General features: G+C 35.1%; 1 protein-coding gene and 1 non-coding gene across 2 annotated transcripts in view; both read left to right on the forward strand.

Annotated features, from left to right (window-relative positions):
• Positions 1-14,169, forward strand: part of LOC100490346 (dynein heavy chain 3, axonemal) — a 522,485-nt gene that overhangs the window by 144,352 nt on the left and 363,964 nt on the right. The window contains exons 22-23 of the mRNA XM_031898872.1: positions 1,176-1,334; positions 1,428-1,656. Coding sequence (XP_031754732.1) covers positions 1,176-1,334; positions 1,428-1,656 — 388 coding nt within the window. The remainder of the gene's footprint in view (positions 1-1,175; positions 1,335-1,427; positions 1,657-14,169) is intronic.
• Positions 5,656-5,755, forward strand: mir135-1 (microRNA mir-135-1). The gene has a single exon (NR_049582.1). It is a non-coding gene; the product is annotated as a microRNA mir-135-1 (primary transcript).

A 14,169-nucleotide genomic window follows, 5' to 3' on the forward strand; every position in this document is an offset into this window, starting at 1 on the left:
TAATGCCCTTTAATATACTTGTACTTATGGGCAGATGTATTCATTTAATTGTAAATCATGGCATAAATATGGGATTGAGGCAAAAATATGAAATTGCAAAAAAGTGTTAATTTTATTACAATAGCAAAAAAAAATTATTGCAGTTTCGTGCCATGATTTATGTGAAATGCAGCAAAAATGAAAATGAACAAATCTGCCTCTTATATATGCACATAAAGAAAAGTCCAGGCACAATGAGTGAGAGAGTTCACCATTTGATAAATACTCTTTTAAAAATCCCATAGGAATGAATAGAAAGTGGGTGCATTTTTCTGTGGTGAGCTCTGATCTCACGTTTTGATAAATTTGCCCCTTAGTGAATATTTATTGAAGATTCCATGTTTTGGTCCACTCTGGGACCTTCCTCAGGACATGATATGTATGTGCTTGAGTGTGTTCTCTGCACACACTTTGGGGAAAAGCACAATTAAAACCACTGTAACCACTGAGCCCAACCTCACATTCATGTAGATTGAGAATGCACTGTTTATATCTTATTGCCTGTATATTACATTTATTTATACTCCCTATATAATATATATATATATATATATAAAATTAGCTTGGGGAATAGAAACCACTTTCTTATTTAATTTGCCACCTGTCTTGCTTTAAAACTACCATTCAGACGGCATCTATTTACTGCTGTTTCTACATTTGTCATTTTTGCTTTGCCATCATTAGTGGCCACAAGTCTTTTTAATGAGTCCTCTCATTTTCTGGAAGCCAAAAAACGTAAAGCATGTAGATCTATTGATCTGGCAATGACAAATAAAAGAAGTGAATCAATCCAGCAACGTGGGTTAATAGCACAGAACAAAGCTCAGTCATAATTAGGTGAGCAAAGGACTTTCCCTGTCCAATACAGTTAAAAATGAAAATCCCTTCACCAAAGTGTCTTAGAGAATAATGTGTTCAGGCTGAGTAGAATTACTGCCTAGCACTTTCTATTTATCTGAAGCTTAAAAGGCAGCTGTGTTTTTGTAAAAAGCTATGAATGTGGCAGTCCTAGTTAAAGGTAGAGAAAAAGATCACTCCTTGTTTTGTAATAAGGGGATTTTCAATTTGAGAGAGAGAGAAAGCCTGTTGTGTGAAGTATGGTTATTACATTCTCTGTATTCTATCTCACCCACCAGGAGGCTAATAATGAAGGAGTCTGTAAAAGAGGCCAATGCCATAAGGGTTATCTCGCAGCCCCAGATGCTGGATAGGTTGAAGGAGGCAGAATTGCTTTTGGATGACATTCAGAAAGGCCTGAATGCTTATTTGGAGAAGAAAAGACTATTCTTTCCAAGGTAAACAGTCTATTTTCTCAGTCAGCTGTACATGTTTGTCTAAAAATATGTTCGGATATCTTTTAGGTTAATTTTTCCTATTTCTAAATTCAGGTTTTTTTTCCTGTCTAATGATGAACTGTTAGAGATTCTGTCTGAAACAAAAGACCCACTGAGAGTTCAGCCACACCTTAAGAAATGCTTTGAAGGTATCGCAAAGCTGACATTTAATGCGAACAAAGAGATCACACATATGGAGTCTGCGGAGAATGAGAAAGTAGAGCTCGTGCTGAGAATAATGCCATCCAAAGCCAATGGTCTTGTTGAAAAATGGCTATATGAGGTGAATATTTTAAATCTTTTCTTTGGATTTACTTGAATACAGTAAGACTTTTGTACCATTCCTGATATTATGGTCATCTGTTATTTTTCCTTCATGATGATTTGATTTTACAGCTGCATTACTCCAAGTTACTTTCAGCTGTCCTATGTCTATATTTTTCATTAGGCATGCTATTTACAGGTATATATAGTATTAATATATAAATAATTTGCTAGATTAGCAGTCATGTGACAAATATATTATGTCCTTATCCACCACAAATTTATGTTTACATTTATTATTATTACTTATTTCCTCTATCCAACCAATGACCAATGACTGGGGAGAAAGATCCAATTATTTTGGTCATTTAGGCCTCCAAGGTTCCCTGTTATGGCAGCTTTATGGGGTTGAAATAGTCTTGGACACTGGATAAAATGGGAATACTTATTAATGAGCAGAATATGATTAGTTACTGCATATAGCCTTTGTAGCCTTTGAACTACACCCAGTATAAGGGTGATGGCAGGCAGAGCCTTTTGTTGTCTGTGGGAGAGGCAATGTCATGCAGGAGACAAAGTACCCTGTCTGCCATTTGTAAAAAGGGAATCAGTTGCTACCATAATACTTTCATTGATTTTGAAAGCACAATAACTTGATGATACCCTCAAATTCATACATAAGGAATTACGGGTAAGTAGTTATGCAAATGTGATACCATAATTCAGCCCTTTCTGGTCAAGATATGCTTTTATAACCAAAAAGTGCTACTTTGATGTTACCTATTTTTTTTTTCAAATCTTTGCAGTGCGCTACTGCTTTTTTTTTTAACAACTAAATGGTAACTTTTTCTTCAGAAAGGGCTCTCTGTGTTTTGTTAATTAGGAAGTGATCCATGAAGCTTTTTTAATCAAGTTGTCTATGGAGCCATTCATACATACATTTAATACACAGGCTGCCAGTTTGTCATCTGCTGACTCGATCACCAGCTTAGTGGACAGAATATGGGTACAATATCTGATTGGTACTTGGTCAGGTATCAGTTGGGAAGCTTGGGAAACCCCATATATGTGGCTGTGTATGTTGCATTACTCTGACAGGGACACATGATCCAATAGTTGATATGGGGCCAAACAAAATTAACAAATTTGGCCAGATTAAGGGGACATCTAATGTGAAGAACAAAAAAAAACCCCATATAGTTTGAGTATTTTATTCATAACAGACTGGCATCTTTCAGAATATTTACTTGCTACTATTAGCTCTAAATATCTGTTCATTTGTATTAAAAGTAACTAAAAGTAATAATTTTCAGATAACTTGGTCTCTGTCTCCATTCATCAGTATTAGTCTGTTTTGGTGTTTTCATGTACTGTATCTATATTAAGTCATCACTTCATTAGTACAATATCTGTATCAGTTTGTCACATCATTCTAGATCTTAATTCATCTTTATAAAGTGTGCTTTCATCTTTAAAATGTTGGTGGTCACTATGTCACAGGCTGTCACATATTCTGTTTCAAACTGGGACAAATATAAATCAGTCTTTTTGGCCATACATTATTTTCTCTCAGTGTGTCTGTACCACACTCCTAGGTAACCTAGCTTAAACTCTTGCTTTTACCTTCCACTTCTATTATCTGTGCATAATTTTGTCATGTCACCTTCATCACATTGTTAGGTCATGTGTGTGATTCTGCAAACAAGATTGTCATTATCATTTCATTTCTGTTAAGGTGTAAGGAATGCATTGAGATTTTGGTTCAAACTTGGCTTCATCCAATAGCACTGTATGAACTGAACTTTGCTTTTCCAAGTTATTAAAATTACATTAAAACTTAATTAAATTAAGTTTAAAGTCATCAGATATACCAATGAAATATAGAAAACAACCTTGTTTATTAATTTTGTCCATCTGTATACTGGCATGATTCCATGATTCCTGCTGGGTTACAGTTCTTGGGCAAACTTAGTGCCTTTCTTTACATAACCCCCATTAATGTGCTGCCCTAGACAGCATAATGATTTAAAACCTCCTGTTTCCTCTGCCATCTGGCACTTGCACCAGTAAATCATATGATTTTGCCTTGCCTTGTACTTCCAGTACATAGCAGCAAGTTAGAAATACATGTTTTGCCTGCTTTTTCTGCTGCAATTAGTTTACCTAGTGCAGGTGGTTTACTCCATGTTTACAAGTTCTCCAGACTCACTTTCTGCTTGTCCTTGACATGCCTAAAGGTATACACTAGGGGGCACATTTACAAAAGCACGAACGCTCCGAGCGTATTTTCACCAATTTTTTCGGGCGTCCGCACGACTTTTTCGTATGGCGCACGACTTTTTCGGACGTTTGCACGTAAAGGTTTTACCGCTGTTTACAATTGTTCGGTACGCAAATTTCGGGACTTTCAGATCGCCAATACAATATTATCGTGACTAATACGATTTTTTCGTAAGCATTTTCGTGATATTTGCGATCTTCCGAAATTTTCGTTTCCAATACGATTTTTTCCCATTCGTGATTCGGATTCGTGGATTAGTAAATGTGCCCCTAGGGGTAATGTTCTGAAATGACTTCTGTCACAGAAATATTACATTATTTACTCTGGTAAGAGAATCCAAGGAATGGTTATCAATAAATGCAGCCTGAAATGGTTATGTCAAAGGGTCATTTAGACTTTTACACTTTAAGAGGGACTGCACAAGATGGCAAAAAGGTTTAGCAAGTAGTGTAGAGTTTATTTTTTCCCCAGGCATGGCAAATTTTTTCACGAAACTGGCACAAAAATATAACTGCTACAAAAATTTGCAGAATGAGGAAAAAGCTGTTGTCACATAAAATAAGTCACTTCAAATAAGTTGCAGTCGCATAAAAAAAAGGTGCACGCATAAAAAAAAGTCATGCGGTAGCCACATTTTGCAAATATTTGCCATTTCACCAATTTTTCTTTGGACAGATTCGCTCATCTCTATTAGCAAGGTTAGTTTTTATGTAATGAGTGAAAAACATTCCAGTTACTTTTATTACTCAATTATATATACGCTTCTTAATAAATGTACTAATTCCCTTTGCTTTTATGATTTCTTATTCTTCTTTATGCCATCCAACTTGGTTCCAGTGTATAACACAGGAAATGGCGGTAAGTAAAGCCCAGTACAGGTAAATATGATTTGGGGAGGAGCTTCCTTATCAGATTTGTACTGTAGTTTAACTAGAAAATGATAAACTATTGGTAAATCAAGCCAATTCATCATTACCCTAGTTAAGATCTTGCTCTATGTGCATGAAATTAATTTTTTAGTATTTTTCGAACCATCCATCTGTTTGTCCAATGATTTCAGTGGTTTGTTTGTTTTTTTTTTGTGCGTGTATGTCAAGTTATAGGCAAAAGCCAAGCATGTTTTCTTAGCTCAGTTTCATGATATCTACAGGTGCTGCATAGTTTGTTATTACCAAAGTGTGGTCTGTCATCAGAATGTCAGCTTGACTCATGAACAAAGAATGCATGTGCTTTAATAAGCATTGAGAGTATAGTCTGCCATAATACAATTTTGTGGAAAGGGCTTTTTGTTTTACCTTGGAACAGTTTGATTCCGGCGTATCGTGCAGCTTTGTGTGCTAATTTGGTTAGGATTGCTGCTTTTTCCGTGATTAAACAGTTTTGGTTTGACTTAAACCCAGCTGTGGGCTAATTTCATTGTTCCTCAGCTGCCATGAAGTTTCACAGCATTTCCTAATGCATGTTAGTGTTGTTGTGTCGGTTAGCTGTCTTTGGTGTCCTGTCACTTTTAGTGGATTGAGTTGTTTTTTTTTGTGTCGTTTGTTTTTGTGTCTTCTACCCCCTCTAAAAGATATGTCAGTGACAGCTGCAGTTCTGTTAATTTTTTGATGTAACTATTTCGGTGCAGCTTGTCATTGAAATATAGTTTAAAATGCTCCGTAATGTAGCATGAAATTATAGGTTAGTTTGGAAATGGATGTGAAATCATGTGAAGAAAATAAGTATTGCATCCGATCGAGATAAATTCACTGTGGTGTTTTATGGCTTTTTATTCCTATGTGATAGTAATAATGTCTCATGTAGGGATGGAAGCCATGAAATACATTGTGAAAAGTCATCAACTAAGATGGGGGCCATGAGCATAGAAAATGCAATGGCCATGGAGCTAATAGACATTATTGAAAAACAAGTCAGTAAAAAGCTTTTTTTTTTTTTTTGGGTCAATTTTTTCATACTAACGTTTTAATGTTTAGAATGAGAATGTTTGAGCTTTAAACGTTGGCTTGTAGCAGGGCTTCCTGGTGGTGGGAAGTCATAGTGTGAGCTTTGTTGCTAAATATGCTGAAGCGTTAGCATATGTTGATGTGTTACCGTAACTGTAGACTTTATTGTCATCAGTGGTCTCATAACATTGGTCCACTTTTAAAATATATAACTGGTTCCATAACAGATTCTTTTCATATATGTACAGATTGCTGTGGCTGATGCCAGTTATTGCCATTTGTACTACAGCTTAAATGCACACTACTTAGATATAGTTATCCATAACACACTGCCTTATTGACAGGTATGTAATTTGCATGCATACCCATTGTTGTTGAAGTACTGGATCCAACAGGTTATGGAGAATTGTTGTTATGGCATGGCTTGCTACTGTAAAAGTAGAATCCTTAGGATTTTTTAACATGATTACTTTCTGTCTTCTTAGAAAATGTTTTTGTATGTTTTATTCTTCTGAAATCAATTTTTACCTTTTCTGTATGAATTTAAAAACAATAAAAAAGATGTTAGTATATCATGCTGCCTCGTTGCTTTTCTATTTGCACTACAGAAAACTCATTTCTCTAGCAATAAAGCCTTTCTTCTATGGCCACATTTTAATTTAGATAATTAAAAACCTCATACTCTTGGGGTTAGATGCATTTATTTTTAATTTTATGACAGTTGCTAGTTTCTATGGACCAAATTATATCAGTTATCATTTCAAATAAAGGGTCCCTGTTGTCATTTCTATCGTAGACATTTACAATAACATCTGCATAAAATGGTTAGGGCGAGAATACAGCCACAGAAAGGAATGGAAATTATTTTGACTGACTTGCAATGAACAAGAAAAAAATACCTCCAAATTTTGTTTTCAAAAAGTATGTAGAACCTATGTAATATGAGTGTACAACTGTTGCTAATGTTCAAAATCCTATAAAATGCTCATGAAGCAGCAAAGTTGGGAAGTGGTTTCATCCTTCTCCAAAATCTATGAACTTCTCCCCCTCACTCCTTTTAGACATATATATTCATGGATAATACTGAAATCACCCTTACTGAAAAACACGCTTATCAAGGAGTTAATTGCATGCCATGGCAATAGACTGTTACTTATTAAAGGTGCACTTGTATCTTGTAACTTCTCAATTGGCCAAAAACAATTCCCTAAAGAAATAGCTTATTGAAATGTAGCATCTGTGCTAAAAATGGGTCCCTGACCCTAGTAAACAGTCCCAATAGTCCCAATCCAATTCTGACATAAAATAATTTATGAAATTTTTTTTTAAAATAACAGTACATTTCTTAGACATCTTTATTACTGTATCTTTTTTTTTTTTTTTTTACAATAATCAAAAACATACATTGGTATGACCTGTAATGTCATTTTGAGAATCAGCAGACAATAGACATGTTATATTTTTATTAGGAGAATAAAGGAGAATACTTTTCCAATATAAAAGGCATTTTAAACAGTTGACAAGAAAAGTAGCATTGCTGTTTTTAGTAATATAAATCTTCACTCGGGTTGTTTACTAAACCAGAACAATGGATGCCATACATGGACCAATGTGTTCTAGTCAGAAGAAAATAAGTGAAATCAGAGAAACCCTTTAGGACTGCAATCTGCAACTCTACATGACATCTGGTACACAACAAACTACAAAGGTGCCTTTTTGTGTCATGACATTTAAACCTTGGCACGCCAAGTAGCATTTGGACCTGATCCACAACAAAACACAAGGTTTTCAGACAAGCTTCTAGAATAGCTTGGGAATATATCTGAAGGCTCATTATCAACAAATGCATTCAATGCAACCTTTAATTCTTCTGACAGAAAAAAAAAACATTTCCATAAAAAATATAACCACTCAAAATATGGTGTCACCAAATCCACAGATGGTTTCCTTTTGACCAAAGTACATTTTAACTTTTAAGGTTTTTATACCTGAATGAATCTTCATCACTGATGATAATGTACTGTACACTGTTGAGTTTGGGAGGTGAGGAGTCGGTGGTAAAGATTGACCAGTTGTGTATCAACCAAAGTCATGCAACTGCGGATCATCATGTAAAGGTTGTGCATTCAGTTTTCTAACATAACGTGCATGAAAAAGAATTTCACTCCTTATTCACAAATTACAGAATTCTCAGTGAACATCTTTGCTTGGAGATTTACTGCATTGTTATTCATTTTAGTTAATTGTTTTTAGGATTTAGTATGTAAAATCAGGCAGTATCTTATCTAATTATATATATATATATATATATATTATACACTATATAGATGCAGTTTACTGTATGGGATCTGTTATCTGAAAATCCATTATCCAGAAAGCTCTGAATTATGGGAAGCCTATCTCCCATAGACTTTTAATTAAATAATTCACAATTTTAAAATGATTTCCATTTTTGTAATAATCATCCATACTTTGTACTTGATCCAAACTAAGATATAATTATTGAAGGTAAAACAAACCTATCAGTTTTATTTAATGAATAAAATCATTTTTAGTAGGCTTAAAGTATGGTGATCCAAATTACAGAAAACAACCCTTATCCAGAAAATCCCAGGTCCCAAACCTTATGGATAACAGATCCCATATCTGTCTGTTATGTTTTATATTCAACTTTTTCTCACCTGCACAAAATAAAAAAAAAAAATTAACCACTAATCAAACAAGGCCTGCTGTGGTTATCCCCTCTTTTGCTTTAAATAAAATGGAAGAACTGATTTTGAGCGTCTGTATTGTTTACATGAAATCACCATTCACACTTTAAAGGATTTATGCAATAAAAGATATATGGAAACTATTGTTTGTTGAGGTCTAGGCAACACCAAATGTAGGGCTATATGCAATATAATAATAATAAAAAATCCTTCAGGTAAAAGTGGTCTAATCTAAGGATGTCTATAGAATAACCCCATTACTAAAGCAGGTAACTCCAAAGGATGCCAGTAATATGTAAACAGAAAGAAGGCTGAGAACAGGACACATATTATGGAAGTCAAATAGACGAAGTAAAAAATATTTTTAGAAAGAAACCAATGCACATTAAAGGTAAACAAAATGAAAGACAGAGGAAATTGGAAGGCAACCAATGAATGGTGAGCACAGACAAAAATAATTGTACAAAGAAAATACCTGCCTGTAGAGTATATTGGGACAGGGGCAACATAGACAGAAATACAGAATGTTGGATACAGAAAATACAGTAATTCATCTAGGCAATATTAGCCTTTCCACGTCATTATGTAACATGAAAAGAGCCAGGGCAGCCTTGCAATTTACATGGAATTTACATGGCAAAAATTGCATACATGCTCTAACAATGATCCAGGGGACAACCATGGTAGGGTTCTCTGGAACACAGCAGGCAATATACAGATCACTGAATGCTATACTCAGAACCCCAGTTAGTGAGACCTATAAGGCAGGTAATAATTGAAGAATAAAGTACTCTAAATGGGATGTAATAGTAGCACCCTAAACATTACATTCATTATTATAAACATACAGTGCATTATTATAGTTTCTTAGATCAATGAAAAGAAGAAAGTTAAGTGTTTGCAGCCAGTAGAAGCATTGTGGCTAAGACAAAAAATAGTTTGTCCATTCTCCATGCTACAAAACTCGCATTTTACAACCTATGCCTGTATAAGACATTTGGCCACTTTCTCTTCTGAACAAAAATGATTTTTGTCTATGGCATTCTTTCTTAAACAGTTACAGTAATGTAACCAGCTTTGTTATGGCCATAAGTACCATTCCAATGAATGTGCAGGTAAACAAAATAGGGTGCAGAACATAAACAAGCCCAATTAGAATTTAAATTCTTATGCTCCATGCAGTTTAATTGATCACTGGAATGTAAATAAATATCAGTTATTATGTTATCTCTTTATGAAAAACAGTCAGTCATTATTTGTGCGTATTTAGTTTAAGTATAGGAGAGGATATTCAATGGAAAGGTTACACATTTAAGAAGCCTTAAATCTCACTTACAACAGCTGTATCTTTCTTCACCTTTTTCTTGTTCTGTAATGTCAAGAATGTGAACACATTCCTTATCCGCCTATAACTCTCAAGATATCAAAGAACTAACATATAGAAGTTTATTGACTGTTATATTAGAATGTGTTTAGTCACATAATATTGATATTTTCCAACACAGTATCACAAATGAATAGCACCAGCCAAATAAGGTTGTTGTGCTTTCTCAATATATTCCCACACGATAAGCCTGTATGCTACTGTACTAGTGATGTTGATTGTAGAGTATTAATGCATTTGGCTTTGGCACTGCAAACATTAAAAGATTCCAGCATTCTTCTCTTTCTGACTGATTAAATGGATTATTTGATATTTTGGCAGGACACCAAATGAATCAGATTACAAAGACTTCCATTCATTATTTAGTAGCTGCTCTTTTCATGCAGTTTCTACCAGTGATAATGACTGGTGATTCTTGTGCTAAGTCACAATATGATGATTATTGTCAGTGTTTCATTTTTATTCTTATATGGCAAACATAATGCCACTGATGTTATTGAAAGGACGTGTGATAGAATCCAAAGTGACATTGTAGTTTATTTCCCTTTGTTACCTAGACTTCATCATGAAGAGTAATACAAATATCCATTTTATCCACATTATAAAAATATATACTGTAAACCCTATCCTGCATTCCTTGTTTGCCACAATGTCCAGGTTACAGAGCTATTAGAAGCAAGGAGTTTGCTTAACATTTGTATCACTTTGCTTCTGCATGCCACACATTAAAATTTAAAATAATCATAGTTGGAATAACTATACCAGTATGTTTGCTGGAGTCTGTATTCTAATAATAGAAAGTATGATTTATGCAATGGTACGTGAGTGGGAAATAGTGACAAACCTGTTCATGTTAACTGTCAAGATAAAACAAGTAATGATAAAGACATATTTTCCTTTAAGTGCAGACCTATGCCATGGGGTATATTTCATTGTAGAAACTTGTCACTTAATGATCATTGATCTTGAATGATAGCCGACCGGATCCTTGGAACAAAGCCACTTTTACAGGAACCTCATTTGTTGACTGACCTTGTCTAGAATAGTGAGGCAGCTACAGCAGATACAAGGCCTCTCACATTTACTGTGTCATATTTACCAACGCTACATTTATGTGTCACAAGTTTAGTTTATTATGCCATAGAGATTGAGGATTTATGGATTATTAGTCACGGTTTATTGTAAATTCTGTCCTCCGTGGATGATTAAACCCTTCATTAGTAAAGTTGTGCTGCCTAATTACACAGCCAAGTAATGGGGCGATTTGTAAAAATGAAAGTTTTGGAATAGTGAAGGCTTTTAAGCCCAATTGTATTTGATAGTTTCAGCCCCTTGAGGATTTTGAAATGTCTATAAATGCCTTAAGCACCACACAGAGGTTCATTAGTTATAGAAACACATGAATAGGGCATGAAGCAGCAATCTAATCATAATGTTACATTTCCGCTCTTACAGACCCCTTGACTGACATTACTCCAGAGCTCATTGTTCTGTTATATATATGGATTTTATTCCCTGAAATAATGTGGAGAAAGCAGCAACCATGTTTGGTGACTTTAAAATATTTAGCTACTTGCTAAAAGCAACCTATTTTGTAAATTAATACTTTTAGTAAATGTATATAAATTTCTGTTTTTATACAGAAACTCATTCATTTTAGGGGAATCTGCAAAAAAATACCATTAAATTGCAATACATGAGTTCATATGGAATAAATCTAAAGCTGTGTCTGCATAATAATGTGCAGCCAATTAGAGCCACAACAAAACTTCAAACCGTGAAGCCAGTTTCAAGGGGGGGAGAAGTTTTCTATTTTTTTTCCTTTGCATTTAAATGATGTTCTAGCAACCATTTATCATAACTGTGTATTGCTGCAAACAACATTTACATATAATCATAATGTCTAGGCTACCCACAGTGTTTGCTTTCTATTTACAGCTTATAATAAACAAATCTATGCTGTATATTGGTACTTTCTGCTCTTCTCTCTTTTTTGTTTTTACTTCATTAAATTTTACTGTTCCTCCTGAAATTCATATTTTTCTTCTAACACCAAACTCATAAATCATATCATTGACAGGAACATTCAAATAAACATTTAGTAAAACACCACGTTGCCTCTCATGTTGACCACAATGTAACTTGATTTTAGCTCTCCAAGGATTGACTCAAAAACTTTGAGCTGATATTTTCTCAAGCCATTTTCAAAATACAATGAATTTGCAGTTACTATAATAATAAATAATAAACTTAACGCTAAAAGAAAAAAAGCTAAAAATCTGAATCTGACAATGCTCCAGTAAAACTCGCCAACATCATGTAGAAGTCAATGGCAGATGTCACTGCCCCTCCCTGGAGGATCCTGCCTTTGAGACTTTGGAGAGTCCGGACTTTTCACACTGGATTTTTGAAAAAGTAGAGGTTTCAGTGCAACAATGCGAAAAAGTCATGACTTTTCTGCAACTTTTTCCCACACAGACTTTCTCAGTTCAGACATCAGACCTAAGGGTACTTTTTAAAATCTCATTCCTAAATTATTAAAACCATTATCCATATTATTTTTCTTATAGGAAAAAAATAGTTTTAGAAAATGTTAGTAGTCTAGCTCATCTACAATAACCATTATATATACAGTGGTGTGAAAAACTATTTGCCCCCTTCCTGATTTCTTATTCTTTTGCATGTTTGTCACACTTAAATGTTTCTGCTCATCAAAAACCGTTAACTATTAGTCAAAGATAACATAATTGAACACAAAATGCAGTTTTTAAATGAAGGTTTACGTTATTAAGGGAGAAAAAAAACTCCAAATCTACATGGCCCTGTGTGAAAAAGTGATTGCCCCCCTTGTTAAAAAATAACTTAACTGTGGTTTATCAATTTCAATTTTCAATTTCTGTAGTCACCCCCAGGCCTGATTACTGCCACACCTGTTTCAATCAAGAAATCACTTAAATAGGAGCTACCTGACACAGAGAAGTAGCCCAAAAGCACCTCAAAAGCTACACATCATGCCAAGATCCAAAGAAATTCAGGAACAAATGAGAACAAAAGTAATTGAGATCTATCAGTCTGGTAAAGGTTATAAAGCCATTTCTAAAGCTTTGGGACTCCAGCGAACCACAGTGAGAGCCATTATCCACAAATGGCAAAAACATGGAACAGTGGTGACCCTTCCCAGGAGTGGCCAGCCGACCAAAATTACCCCAAGAGCGCAGAGACAACTCATCCGAGAGGCCACAAAAGACCCCAGGATAACATCTAAAGAACTGCAGGCCTCACTTGCCTCAATTAAGGTCAGTGTTCACGACTCCACCATAAGAAAGAGACTGGGCAAAAACGGCCTGCATGGCAGATTTCCAAGGCGCAAACCACTTTTAAGCAAAAAGAACATTAAGGCTCGTCTCAATTTTGCTAAAAAACATCTCAATGATTGCCAAGACTTTTGGGAAAATACCTTGTGGACCGACGAGACAAAAGTTGAACTTTTTGGAAGGTGCGTGTCCGTTACATCTGGCGTAAAAGTAACACAGCATTTCAGAAAAAGAACATCATACCAACAGTAAAATATGGTGGCGGTAGTGTGATGGTCTGGGGTTGTTTTGCTGCTTCAGGACCTGGAAGGCTTGCTGTGATAGATGGAACCATGAATTCTACTGTCTACCAAAAAATCCTGAAGGAGAATGTCCGGCCATCTGTTCGTCAACTCAAGCTGAAGCGATCTTGGGTGCTGCAGCAGGACAATGACCCAAAACACACCAGCAAATCCACCTCTGAATGGCTGAAGAAAAACAAAATGAAGACTTTGGAGTGGCCTAGTCAAAGTCCTGACCTGAATCCTATTGAGATGTTGTGGCATGACCTTAAAAAGGCGGTTCATGCTAGAAAACCCTCAAATAAAGCTGAATTACAACAATTCTGCAAAGATGAGTGGGCCAAAATTCCTCCAGAGCGCTGTAAAAGACTCGTTGCAAGTTATCGCAAACGCTTGATTGCAGTTATTGCTGCTAAGGGTGGCCCAACCAGTTATTAGGTTCAGGGGGCAATTACTTTTTCACACAGGGCCATGTAGGTTTGGATTTTTTTTCTCCCTAAATAATAAAAACCCTCATTTAAAAACTGCATTTTGTGTTTACTTGTGTTATCTTTGACTAATAGTTACATGTGTTTGATGATCAGAAACATTTTGTGTGACAAACATGCAAAAGAATAA

The sequence above is a fragment of the Xenopus tropicalis genome, chromosome 3 (genome assembly GCF_000004195.4).
Source record: "Xenopus tropicalis strain Nigerian chromosome 3, UCB_Xtro_10.0, whole genome shotgun sequence".
NCBI lineage: Eukaryota > Metazoa > Chordata > Amphibia > Anura > Pipidae > Xenopus > Xenopus tropicalis.